This window comes from Rattus rattus, chromosome 1 (assembly GCF_011064425.1).
Source record: "Rattus rattus isolate New Zealand chromosome 1, Rrattus_CSIRO_v1, whole genome shotgun sequence".
Classification (NCBI taxonomy): domain Eukaryota; kingdom Metazoa; phylum Chordata; class Mammalia; order Rodentia; family Muridae; genus Rattus; species Rattus rattus.
Window position 1 is genome coordinate 264,673,268 of NC_046154.1, and position 13,889 is coordinate 264,687,156.

The 13,889-nt window shown below is 43.5% G+C and overlaps 1 protein-coding gene across 1 annotated transcript in view; it reads left to right on the plus strand.

Moving 5' to 3' along the window:
- The first annotated feature begins 2,444 nt into the window (after positions 1-2,444).
- The window catches only part of Lrrk2 (leucine rich repeat kinase 2), a 144,672-nt gene continuing 133,227 nt past the window's right edge, over positions 2,445-13,889 (plus strand). The window contains exons 1-4 of the mRNA XM_032885325.1: positions 2,445-2,975; positions 3,156-3,241; positions 8,926-9,035; positions 12,310-12,398. Coding sequence (XP_032741216.1) covers positions 2,819-2,975; positions 3,156-3,241; positions 8,926-9,035; positions 12,310-12,398 — 442 coding nt within the window. The 5' untranslated portion in view covers positions 2,445-2,818. The remainder of the gene's footprint in view (positions 2,976-3,155; positions 3,242-8,925; positions 9,036-12,309; positions 12,399-13,889) is intronic.

The following is a 13,889-nucleotide window of genomic DNA, read 5'->3' on the forward strand; positions in this document are numbered from 1 at the left end:
TCACTGGATAAACTGTGCTTCCTGGGCCCGCCCCAACTGTGACCCTAGTGGCACTGTTTCTTCCTCTGTGGAAGAGATACAGAAAGGATACTATGTCCCTGAATCATGGCTCTTTGAACTATTCTTTCACTGCGACTGCATGGGCTATTCTCTATTCTAACCTTCAGGACTTGTGTAATGTGGGTGGATGTGATTAATGTTACATTTTGTTACTGCTAAGAGACTGTATCTTTTTATATTTAATCTTCCTATTAGTATGACAAGCCTACTTATTCCTAGGTTTTAGGAGTTTGGTCATTTCTTTGCAAAGGTTTTGTAAATCTGTATTTTTAGATTTATTCCCATTTTTTTTCTCACTGTTACTTCACACACAAAATTGCGGTGATCTTTCTGAACACATTCTTTATAGAGATGAACATATTCTTCTTACTCTTCCTGCTTCTTTACAGTGAATTTGCATTTTCTTTGAAATGCCTGTGGGGGCGCCATCTTTCCAATGACATACTAAAAACTCTTCAAGTTAATTGGTTTTCCCATTCTTAAGCCCTGTCCATTTACCATTTTCCTTTTGGTTACCTTTTTCGTTCCTCTTTTGGCAGAATATCTAAGTTTTAAAGAATCACAAATGTTAACGTTGAGTGTTTTCTGTTCCTGCCTTTGAGTTTCATGCAGGATTAAATAACATTTAATATCTAGTGCCTCCTAATTATTTTTGATTTACTTTTTAGCCCATCTGTAATTTGTTTTGGTGTTGGCTGTGGTTGGCCTTGTCAGTTTTATTTCTTTCTTCCTCAGAAGTTAGGTCAATATTTAGTGTTATTTTATTATTCTTTGAATACTTACTCATGCATTTTCTGTCTGCAGCCATCGTCTTCATTCTCGTTAACTGGGAAGTTAATGAGTCTTGGAATTTTAGTCAATCAATTAATCACATTAAAGCTGAAGAATACTTTGCCCTAAGGTGCAGTGGCTTCTGGCAAATGTTTCCAGCAGAGAGCTCAGAGTATACCCTGTTTGGTGACCTGCTGAGTAGACTTGGAAAACAGTGTCACTTAGAATTTTCTTTTGAAGGGACATACGTCTCCATTTCTGGCAAGGTTTTGGGGTGTGTATGTGTGTGTGTGTGTGTGTGTGTGTGTGTGTGTGTGTGTGTGTGTTTAAAGAGAATTAATAAAATAGGAAAAAAAGGAAAGAAGATCTGAGGTGCTGACTTGGTCCCCAGAAGTTGAATCATGTTAAGAAAGCACATAGAAGAGGTAATTTATGTCTCATAAAGGTCGTCAGTCCAGAGTTTTATTTCATTATGGAAGATTACACACAGAGAGGTGCAATACCACGGGAACTCATCTCTTACCTTCCCCAATTCCCAGTTCCAAAGTTGCTATTTTGTGTCTAATTCTCCTGTTTTGACCCCACCTTTCAATCATGGGTTACTTGGAAGCAAATCCTAACTATCTCTCCTTGCAAATATAAACATTTTAATACCTACGGGAAGGTGAAAACCCTCGGCAACAAAAAGCACTCAGTACCCAGGCTGAGGGAAACTTGCTTTCTTGTTCTGCTGAAAGTGCGGAGTGTGGGCAAACCTTCAACCTGGACTTAAGTTGACTCTTGGCTCTCAACCCGCCCCCCAAACCCCTCCACCTCTGGGGTGACTGCAGGCCCCTCACTTACCCATCCCAAAGATATCTCCTCAGTAAGGAAACGACTCCTCATCCATTTTGGAATTGTCATCAGGATGTCAACGAACTAGAAGTCAGCAAATACTTAACTTAATCTAATTCTCCTGTGCAGATAACCTTGAGGTTGGATCTTCTAAGACCATAGATCAAGCCTCGACTACAGCACTGCACCAGAGAGTTCTCTTTTTGAAAACCTTACAACCTTACCACTTGAGCTGCCCCCCTCCTTTGGAATGCAACACCTTCTTCATAGGAGTGCATTAGCACTGTGCCTTCCAGATCTGCCCCCTCCCTCTCCCTCACTCTTCTCCCTCTACTTTCCCTCCCTCTCTTCCCCCCCCCATTCCTTCTTTCTAGGTGGGCTCATTGTAGCCCAGGCTGGCCTTGTACTTGTAGGAGGCAAGGATAGCCTCCGGGGCTTCTTCCCGTCTTCACTTCCCAGGTCCTGGAATTCATTCGCAGTTGCTCCGGCTTTCAGACTATCCATTTTAACTTCAGAAGTCCAGACGCGAGTACTAATAACTAGTTCTGACCAGGAATGCCGTTAAAGGGCTGTTTCTTCCAATCCTTGTCTCACCGACTGTGCTGTGAGATCCATCCTTGGGAGCAGAGAGCTGAATCAGAGCTCCCAGATCCTGCCTGCAAACTCACAACAGCTGAGAGAGGCCTTTTGGCAACCAGAGCCCCAACCAGAGCCCCGGATAACCAGCAAGCAAACAACTCATACTCCTTCCCCCGCAAACACCACAATAACCACCCAAAGCCCATGTAGCAGGCTGATCTTGATCGTTAAACGCTGTGTCCTTTGGGGAGAAAATTACTCCTCTCCCTATAGGGGGAACTCTTAAAAGAAACCGCTTTCCTGAAAGGGGCCAACTGGGCGGTGTCCTCCTTTCCCAACGCCCCGCTGCTATTCTTAGATCGCCGGGTGGTGGCTTTCGCTTTTCCCCAGGCGGCGGAGTTCCCAGCCGCTCGATTCGGCTCTGCAGGCCGGGCTAAGACTGGGCAGGGGCGGTCGCAGTCGCTGTCGCCGTCTGGGCGCGGCGGGGACCGAGGGCTGGGCCTGCAGCGGAGGCGGCGGAGCAGCTTGGAGAGCAGGACCTTCCCAGCTCGCCGCAGTCCCCGCCGGCCGCACCATGGCCAGTGGCGCTTGTCAGGGCTGCGACGAGGAAGAGGAGGAGGAGGCTCTGAAGAAGTTGATAGTCAGGCTGAATAATGTCCAGGAAGGCAAGCAGATCGAGACGTTGCTCCAGCTCCTGGAGGACATGCTGGTGTTCACCTACTCCGACCGCGGTAATGCCTGCAGTCCCTCGCTCCTCTGCAAACTTTATTCTGCACTTGAGTGTTAATCTTGGCACCCCACTCCTTTCCTTCAGGGGGGAAGGAGCTGAGGTCCCCGGGAAGATGGAAAGGATGCTGTGGGTTGTGACTTTGTTTTCATTCCCATTTGTCCCCCACCCCACTCTTTTTCAGCCTCCAAGTTATTTGAAGGCAAAAATGTCCACGTGCCTCTGTTGATAGTCCTGGACTCCTACATGAGAGTTGCCAGTGTACAGCAGGTAAACCGGCCTTCCCTTCTGTTCCGAAGCCCCTCCTGTGATAGGCCTTATGTCCCGGGTTCTGGAGAGTTGCTTTAAGAGGGGAAATCTTTGTTAATTGTTAGCAGAGGAGAAGCAACTTTATTAACTGACAGACTCGGGATGGTGGTAGTGGTAAAATGAAAACAGTTCTCTTATTGGCAAAGTCAGCTCATTAACCTTTCGAGCTATTCTAAGAATGCTTCTTAATGTACAGTGAGTTTCTGATAGAGCGCTGCTGTGAATATTTCCAGCAAGGGAGGGTAATTAAAAACAGGAATAAAACAGTCGGAACAGCAAACTTTTACAGGGTCCGCTTGCTTTGATACTTTTAAATTAGAAGACACATTTCAAGGATTCTTCCAGTGGTATAGCACTCAGTATCTGAAGAGAGTAATGTTTCCCGAATCCCCCCAACCCCCAGTGTTTATATTTCTACTTTGCTGCTGTTGTGGATACAAAAATGTAACGTCTGGATCTGTGTCCCAGGAAGTTCAGAAGTAGGCTATGTAATTAAATGTGATTTTTTAAAGCAGACTGGGAGAAGCAAGAGTGGCTTTCAGTCAGGACAGAATTACTCCTGCAGGTGCTAACGTCCTTTAGAGTTTTAGGATTTGGGGAATTGAAATCAGTTTTATCATTCAAATAAATACTGAGACTTACTTGTAGGGGAACGCTGGAGGCACAGGGAGAATATTCCTTCATATTCATTTAGTGACTAGACTTATTTCAGTCTCCAAATTCTTCCCCCCTCCCCCCCTCTCCCCTCCTCCTCCCTCTCCTCCTTCCCTCCTCCTCTTCTTTTCTTTCTGTTCCTACCTCCTACAGTATAACCGACTTCTTGAAACTTGCTATCTTCCTGCCACTGCCTCCCCAGTGCTACGATTACAGGTATATGGCACCGTACCTGGCTCTAGTATTCTCTTAGGAAAGCACGCTTCTATCTGCAGTAGATATTTTTTATTTTTTCCAGTTGTGAAAATTTCCTATCTGACTCGTGGTTTTCAAGTTACTATCAAACAAAATCAGTAGGAAGGTGGAGGTATGATAAAGACACTGTTCTTTTTAGCATCGGGAGTCTGAATTCTACCCACGAAATAGGAATCATTTCGAAGGTGCTTTCTGCGCTCCACCTACATCATCCTTCTTGCTTCATGTTCAAAAGTGTCTAATTCTGGCTGCCTACACTGCTAAGACCTGTGCTTGGTAGACTGGTGCCTGCTTGGTACCATTGGGAAAAACTGGAACCCGATTTTCAGTCAACTGAACACAGAAGAGGGTAGTGGACCTGAGAACCCAGGGGGAATCTGGAACATATCCATTGCTTAATTCTATCTCCTTTCTTCTTTCCTTCTGTGTCTGTCTGTCTCTCCCTTCCTTCTTTTTCTGTGCTGAGAATAAAGACCTGGGGCTTTAAATGTGCTAATGTAATTATTTCGATTGTTGACCTATATTCCCGAACACTCTAATTTTCTCCTCCCTGCCCCCCAACTTCCACCCTTTTCATCCCCCCTTATCTGTTTCTTCTTCACTTCTCTTTTCTTCTTCATTCTCTCATCTTCCCCCTCCCCTCTCCTCCATTTTCTTCTCCTCCTCCTTCTACCCTCCCCCTCTGCCTCTGCATTTTTGGTACTGGGAATTAAGCACAGGGCTTTGCATGTACCGGACAAGCGCTCTACCAGTAAGCTACCCAGTCAACCGAGACACTCTAGTTCTTGATTTTAGAAAATACCCAAGTGTGGACACACTGACCTGCAGTGGTTGTGATGTTGTTGCTAGCTTGTGGGGTGGGCAGCTGCAAAGTCTATTGGAAAGGAGCAGCCTTTGGTTAGATGATTTAGCAAAAAAAAAAAAAAAAAAACAAACAAACAAACAAACAAAAAAAACAAGTCAATACTCTCAATGTTTTATATGTGTCTATCTGCAAGGTCTTCATGCCTATTATGTTAGTTGGTTCTTACTGGAATTTCATTGCCCTTGAAGAAAATTGACCAGTCTTTCCTTCCTATTAATTTAGCTAGAATGAGTAGTCCCTGTGGGTGGCTGTAATAAAGCATGGGCTCAAATATGTCCATGCCATGCCTTCAAAATCTCCACTGGTTAGTTCTGGACTTACTAAGAGTTTTGTGTGAACAAGCAAAAGTCCAATAGTTTGGGACAAATCCCATGAGCAGATAGAACGGCTACATTGCCATTGGTCTTATCGAAGGGTTATAGAAAGGGTTCTTCTTCTACTGAGATTTTCAACACTCCACTTGAAAGTAACATCTTCTTTTACATCTCTTCTCATACTTGGTGTACATTGTGTGAGCCTCCTTTCATGTTTCTCACAGTCCAGTCAGGCAGAGCTTCCAAATGAGAATGTCTTGGTGAGGGTAAGGAGGGTAAGGAGGGTAAGGTTCCTCTTCAGAAAAAGGCGCTAAGGTTTCTTGTTAGAGTCATCCGCCGTGACATGCGGGGCTCTGGATTTTTACACTTTGTTTTACCCGTGCTTCACTTTGCCTCACCTGTGCTTCTTCACCAACGAAAACCTTGTAGGACAGCTCGCAAGCTCGCCCTGCGCCTGTCTCTTCGTGCACATCTTATTTCCTTTTGCTACTCAATTTTACTTCTCCTACTCCACATGGTTCCAAACTTCGAAGGAGAGCAAAATAAATTAAGTGACTTGAATGTTCTCCAACCCCCTCGACTTTTTCCACACCATTTATGAAAGCCATGCTCGGGTTCCGTAGCACCGTCACAGTAGAGACCAACAGCCTTGTCTACAATGACTGTACAGGGTTAAAACTTTCTCTCGGTGAAAGGCAAGTTCCTGATTGAAAGAGTAATGCTTTGGTTGTTAGGCCTGCTTGGCTGCTGGAAGCTTTCCTTAGTCACTGAAGCTCCACTCATTGATCACAGGCTGGGCTGCTCGAATGGATCTTTTTTTTTTTTTTTTTTTTTTTTTTTTGCCAAGCACAGTTATTGATGCCGTTGCAGCTTCAGCAACCTAAGCAAAGCAGGTTTTCTCAGTGAGTCAGCCACACAGGTATGGACATGAGCTGAGCATCTTACAACACGTCTGTCCACGAGAAGCTCATCAGAATGTGACTTTCCTAAACGCCGGTGGAAAAGGCTTCCTGCGATTTTTAAAAGGTTGCCTTCGATGACAGCTTTGCTCTTAATGTCTGTTATTAATTAGTGCTTGCACGGAGGAGGGTATCCGACGTTAAGATCAGTAAAAAGCAACTGTTAGGAATTTCTGCCTTTTTAAAAGAAATTAATAATTATTGGAGCAGAAGTGGTGGCAATAAGAGACGATTCATGCTTATTTTTAAAAAATTGCATAGTGAAGAGACCTTAGAGTCAACGATACTCTGGGGAGATCATACAGATTTTTGTCTCTGTAAGATGCCTCCTATCTGCTCACGCAAACATACAAGTATGTGCCACCGTCCCAGTGGCAAATGAATACAAATTTCCCACTGTGACACCAGTTCTTTGCCTCATTTATCTTCATCCCCACACCCTCCAACCTTATCCAGCATCCATCTCCTCCCCTGCACAGAATTCTTGGCATTAGTACCTGGAGCATTTTACAGCTCATGAATTTTAAAATGTGACTGGAGCCTCACCTCTGCCACATTTTATCTCTGATTGAGTAGTTCCATCTCACAGTTAATCTTACTTCCAGGATTTATATCACTTTAATTCTCTCTCTCTCTCTCTCTCTCTCTCTCTCTCTCTCTCTCTCTCTCTCTCTTTCTCTCTCTCTCTTTCCCTTTCATTAATTGTGCATGCTACCTTGAGAGCAGTTTTCTGTATGGTTTCCTGGTCTTGCCAAGTATGATTCTTTAACACACAGGAAGAACGGAAGGCACTTCAGATTTACAGAGGCAGTGAGAGGAGTGGGTTGATCTTTGAGTTGGAATGAGGGGTTGGCATTTTTCTTTTCTCCAGAGGTAAAGAATGGTTTGGGGATGTTGAAATCATGTGTAATGGTCTGAGCAAAGATGGGCTGTTTTTTGAATGGGGGCTGTTTTTTGAATGGGGGCTGTTTTTTGAATGGGGGCTGTTTTTTGAATGGGGGCTGTTTTTTGAATGGGGGCTGTTTTTTGAATGGGGGCTGTTTTTTGAATGGGGGCTGTTTTTTGAATGGGGGCTGTTTTTTTAAGAGATGGCTTGGTGATAGTGGTTAAGAGCACTTGTTGCTCTTTCAGAGGACCTCTGTTTGGTTCCCAGCATCCATATGGTGGTTTCCATCCATATTGATTCCCTTACCAGTGCACACTTGCTAGTTTTGTCGACTTGACAAAAACTAGAGTCCCCGAGAAGAGGGAACCTTCACTGAGGAATTCCCTGCATCCAACTGTCCTGTGGACAAGCCTAGGGGGGATTTCTCTTGATTAATGCTTGCAAGAGGGCCCTGTGCACTGTAAGCAGTGCCTTCCCTGTATAAGAAAGCAAACCGAGCAAGCCAGTAAGAAACATTTGTCCACAGTCTCTGATTCAGTTCCTGCCTCCAGGTTCTTGTTGAATATTTACCTCAGTTTCTGTGGTGTTAGACTGAAAGCTGTAAGATGAACTAAAGCCTTTCCTTATTGAGCTGCCCTTTACTCTGTTTTTCACAGCCTCGGAGAAGCTAACTAGAGTAAGGGAGATCTGACAACATCTTCTGGCCTTCAGGCATCAGGCACAAAGGCGGTATATACACACTCATGCAGGCAGAACATCCAAACACATAAAACCAACAAATATATTTTAAAAAAATCATGTATATAAAATGCATCAATAAACTCAAACGTCATGCATATATGTGGAGAGTTTTAGGGCACTCGTGACCACCAGATCTCACAGTTCACTGACGCTGAGGGGAAAGAAAGGGGCACTGAGGTATTCTGCTTCTTATTATAGCTCTTTTTGTTTCTTTCCACTGACAGATGTAGGTTCAGTCATAGGACATTGCTGCTTGCAGGCCTCTATTACCCATGGCCAGCCACTTTCCAAGGCCACAAAAAATCTCAGCTTCCTCCAACTTCCCAGTCCAAGCCCCCTCTCTTTCCATCATCAAAATCTTGAGCTCTTGGGAAAGTTTGTGTCAGACATTTTATTCATCAAAAAAGCAACACAGAATGAGTGTAGCCATTCTTGCTTAGTAATTGCAGTGTGTCGCCTAAAATTGTTCTTTATTTTGTTCGATTTGGATAGTAAGGATATCTAATTTTGTATTCACTTCAAAAATGTCACAGTACTTTTGTGTTCCTCTGTGTGTGCTCTAAAGCAATGTGTAGTCAAAGTATGCACCTGACTCTTATTTCTGAGGAAGTCTTTTAGGGTTTTGTCCTGTCTTAAAGTGATTATTTAACAATGATATAATTATCTGTTCCACTACAAACAGAGTCGTGATTGGCATGTCTGTTAGCAGCCTTTTAAAATGTGGGCATAGGGCTGGCGACATAGCTCCTTTGTGTACCATAGTGCTTATGTAGCATGCCCTGGATTCAGTCACACTCGCCATCATAAAAAATAGACTGGGTACAGAAGTATATGATTGTAATTCCAGTATTTCACATGTGGAGAAAGGAGTATCAGAAGGTCCAGCTCATTCTTGGTTACCAAGTTTAAGGCTAGCCTGGGGCATATGTCTTTTAAATGAAAACGCAAATATTTACCATTCTTATTTTCAGGTGGGGTGGTCACTTCTGTGCAAATTAATAGAAGTCTGTCCAGGGACATTGCAAAGCTTAATAGGACCCCAGGATATTGGGAATGATTGGGAAGTCCTTGGTATTCACCGGTAAGTACGACAGATATGCAAAGCTAAATGATACTGAAAAATTGTACGTGATGTCCTTGGTCACCCAAAACCATGCTGGAAACTCCTTCAAAGCAGGTATTTTTTTTTCTTCAATCAGTGATTTATATTTATAGAGGCCTTTAAACTTCATTTGTGAGCTAGAAAATTAAAATTGATAGTAAAAGACCAGATGAGATGATTTTAGTAACACAAGCATTGTTAAGTTGTAGATTTTTGAGTACAACTTAAGACAAAGCCAAGCAAGCTTTTTATTATTAAAAGTGAAACTGATATACTCTTTAAAAAACAGGGCAACCAAGAAGTTAGATCTGCAACTGCTTGTTTCAAAGTTATGCTCTATGGACTTCTCGTGCAATTTGCATCTATCTGTGCATGCTAATGTCAGTGAAAGGAGACTGTGGCTTTCAGGAGGAATAGGAAAGAGGAAATTTGTTCTTTCTCAGTCTACTGCAGCCTAGTCTAGGTGACTATTTACCAGTCATACGGTTGCAGATTTTGGCATAATGTCTTTTAATAAGGCCACATTTATAGCCATAATTAGGTAAAAATTTGAACAAAAGTTGCATCTAAGAAAATCCTTAAAAAATTTCTGGACATTGATCACATTACCTTCAGCCATTAGGTAATCTCATTCCTAGAGCCACAGTTGTGAGGATACCTTACCCACAATGCTACTTTGCTTGAGAAAAGTATCTTTTATGAAAAACTGAATTCTATGCTGTTTATAAGGAAAAGTATATGTTGTCCAACCGTATGTCTGTTCGGAAGTGAGTTATGATAGGCCTCAGTGTTTACAAGTTTCTCCATTTCTACTATATGAGTGTTGCTAGGTTTTTTTTCTCTACCATCTCGAGTATAGTTTGAGGGAAAAAAAACCAGCCATTTTCAAACTGATTTTTGAAATTCCCTTTGTCAGTTCTGTACCATTTAGTGAGAATTTACCCAGTGTAGACTTAGTTTCCCTTTGGGTTGTTTGAGATTTCCCAAGATTTTCTCAAGTTTGGTTAATCTACAATATCTGGGAAACATGCTTCCTTGTATTCCAGAACAATCCAAGTGTTTGGGGGCAGTGATTATGAAACTATTTCTACAGGAAACATGATTCAGAGTCACTCACACATTCTCTTGCTTGCCCGCTCACTCCAGCCCATACGCCCACCTCCAGTGGTTGTCTGTACTCCTGTCCAGAGTCAGATCTGGGTCCGTGACAATGGAGGAAACCCTGGTCTCTACAGTAGAACACTGTGGCAAAGGTTTTGTGAGACATTTTCCTCTGTTGCCAAACTCTTCCCCTCCAAAGACGACGGATGACAAAGAGAGAAACTCTTTGGTAGTAGTAATGTGAGGGGCTCTGAGAATGCGCTCACTGCTCTAGTTGGCGCTGTGAACCTGGGAGAGCGGAGGCTAAAATGAGGCAGATTAAAGTCTCATGCAATAGCCAAGTTTATTCAGAGCATCAGACAGTTTATATCCTAGGGGTTAGGAAGGGTCACGTGAGTAAAGTGTACAGTCAACCACAAGGATAAGCTGCATGTGGCAAGGATAGGTTTTCCCACAGAGGCATGCAGACAAACAACAACAGGCAATTGTAACGATTAATTCAAAGCGGACTCACTCCTACCCGATATACTCCTTTCCAGTACAAAAGCACATTCCAAGAGCCACTCCATCGTTTTTGAAGAAACCGAGGTCACAGGGCTCTTGTCCTGTTTCCTGGGAGTTTTCTCCCAAGCACTCAGAGCTCCCCTTGCAGCTCCATTCTTGGGCTGTGTTCTGATGGGACGGAACAGTGAGGGTTAGAACCAGTATGGGAAGGCGGCTAGGCGGGAGGAGAGCAGCAGTCCTTCGAGTTGCTGGGATGTCTTGACTAAAGCAGGGGCTGTGTATGGCACCAGCTGTGTCTTCTTCCAACAGTATAAAACCATACCCACCAGGCAGGAAATGATTAAAGGTTACATTTGGAACTGCTAACACAGGGATTGAAGTCTAGTGAATTTGAGGGCCGGGTCTATGGTTATTGGACTTCATTATCTAGAACGGAAGATTCCTTCATCAAAGTTAGTAGCCATCATTAGTTTTAACATGTAAGTGGATCTTAAGGTTATATACAAATGAGTTCCTTTACTCAATAGTCCTGTATGATAATATAGCAACCCATGTGACATGTAATTTATAAACTCTTGTCGCGTTGAAGGCATCTCTTCTGTGTGTTTGTTCTTCATGATGAGTTGTGTGTGGTGCTAGGCCAAGGGTTAATGCCTGAGTCAGGGCATTTGGGGAAATACAGGCAGAGCTTACAGCTTTTCTACTGAGGCATAGGATGATATTTCCTCCCAGGTCTCTTAATTTTTCCAGTGTTGCGTGTCAATCCACAGGTCATGTATATGGCAGGCAAGCCCTCTGTCCCTGAGCTACACACAACACTAAAGGTTTGGGTTACTCTTCCTGTTTCCTCTACTTTTACTGACACGTGGTTGGCGGTTAGAAAAATCGATATATTGAATGTGTTCAACTTGTTCATTTGACACACGGAATCATGGGAAGTATTTGCCACAGTCGAGCCAAGTAGTATTCCTGGTCATTTCGTTTACTTATTTACATTTGTTCTGATGTTGGAAACAGAACCTGGGGCCTTGGGCATGCTGGGCAGGGGCTTGGCCACTGAGCTATACCCCAAGCCAGGCTGTTAGTTTTATAAGCTTGGTGTAAGTCTGTATCAAGGGGAAATGTATCACATGAGCTTTGCTGAACAGAACAAAATACAGTAGGGGTAAGGGTGAGTGAAAGAGTGCCTAAACATTGCTTAAGGTGTTACAGAAAATCTGAGTCCAAACTTCATTGAAAACAATTGCATTTATATTGCCATGGTGGTGCACACCTTTAATCCCAGCACTAGAGAGGCAGAGACAGAAGGATTTCTATGAGTTCATTGCCACCCTGACCAGTATAGTGAGTTTCACGCTAGCTGTGTCTCCATAGTAAGAACCTGTGTCAAAACATGCATCTGTTTATTGATGGAGTGATTTTGTATGTGCATGTATATGTATATGTATGCATGTATGGGGTGAGCACATGCATGCCACGGCGGCACACATGTGGGAGTCAGAGGACAGCTTGTGGAAATCTGTTCTGGGCTCCCGGGGCTTGACCTCAGGTTGTCAGGTGAGACAGCGAGTGCCTTTCCCACTGGGGCATCTCCTTCGCTTTGCTGTATAACCTTTCATTGTCATGTGATTTTGTTTTTTTATTTCAGACTGATTCTTAAAATGTTAACTGTTCATCATGCCAACGTAAACCTGTCAATAGTTGGACTAAAAGCCTTAGATCTCCTCCTAGATTCAGGTAGGTAATGACTGGAAATGCTTACCACTAACATCCGTCAGGGTCAGAGTACCAACGAAGCATCAGTGATGTCTACAGCGTCTATGTCTGCCTTCTCCACACCTCCTGTTTCTCTCAGATCTCATCCAGCACCTTAATCTAAACGTTGCTTACATGTTTGCACTCTTCTTATTTCTAGTTCCTTCGTGGCTTCTAAAATCTGCTCCCATAATCCACATCCCTAGTAGCTTTCTCTGTACAAACTCCGAAAGTCTTTCCCGTAGTTTGTCTTTGATAAAGCGTGTAGCATTGCTTCTTGAGTGTTTGCTAGATTCTGACTTTACATGCGTTTGAAACCCCTTTCACCCCAGATGCCATTTTCCTTTTCTTTCTGGGTGAGGCACTAATGAGCAGAGAAGTGGCCTTAGCCACCTAGCGTCACACTCCAGGTCTGATTCTACACATCAGGCTCTCTGCCTAAGGTGACTTCTGCCAAAGAAAGTATAAATCCCAGAGCACAGAGGACAGGAAGCAGGAGCTCCCAAGGAGCATTTAATTCAATTATTTAATGGCGTGCACTAACTAGTTTCAACTCTCATCCTTGGGAACGTCATATTTTTCCTTGGTTCATTTCTCATTGGTCACAACTGAGTACTCACTCCTGGATGTCCCTTGGTGGAATCTTCTAAGCCCTTGTGTCACTTCTAGGTATTCTAAACAAGATCCTTTACAAAACCAACTGCACCAGTGTCCTGAGCCCAAGGCTGCCTCAAGTCGGGGTTTGCTCCATCTGTTGCTCCTCTTCAGAAGCCTTGCTGGGAAGTCCTGCTGCCCGTTGTCTCAGCAAATAGCTCTACACGACTCTTGAACATTTGAAATATGAAAGGCTGGACTTCGATTTTATTTAATTTTTACATATTTAAATTTGAATCTAAATAGACACAACGTGGCTGGGGAATGGGGCTGCACAGGCAGATGGGCAGATGCATTTAGAAAAATGATTGAAGCTTAGTGAGAGAAGTACTATACTACAAATAGAATGATACCCACCCCGAAGGGATAGAAGCCAAATTCCCCTGTGGGAGTTATAAGTATATGCAGGCCATCTGAAGTTGTTTGTGTGCTCTTTTAATTTTGAGACGGGGGTCTCACTTGGGAGTGCAGGCTGGCCTTGAACTCTCCATGTGGCCCAGGCTGGTTTGAAACTTACCATCTTCATCTCAGCACTCTACACCCCGAGTGCAAGTGGAATTACAATTACCACTGTAGACCACTCCACCTGGATGGCCTGCTTAGCTTTCATCCAGCTTGACTCCTGTTAACTACTATCTGAGCACTGAGCAGAATCACTTTTGCTATGTAAGCTGTCTGTTTCTTTCAGTACTTAGCTTTAAAGTGGTGTTTGAGCCTGCCTTAGGAGGTTCTGTTGTCGATGAAATGTGTTGTAATGAAGTGAATCAACTTCTGATGGACACATTTATACTCCAAAAACAATCACTATGGAGCTTGGAG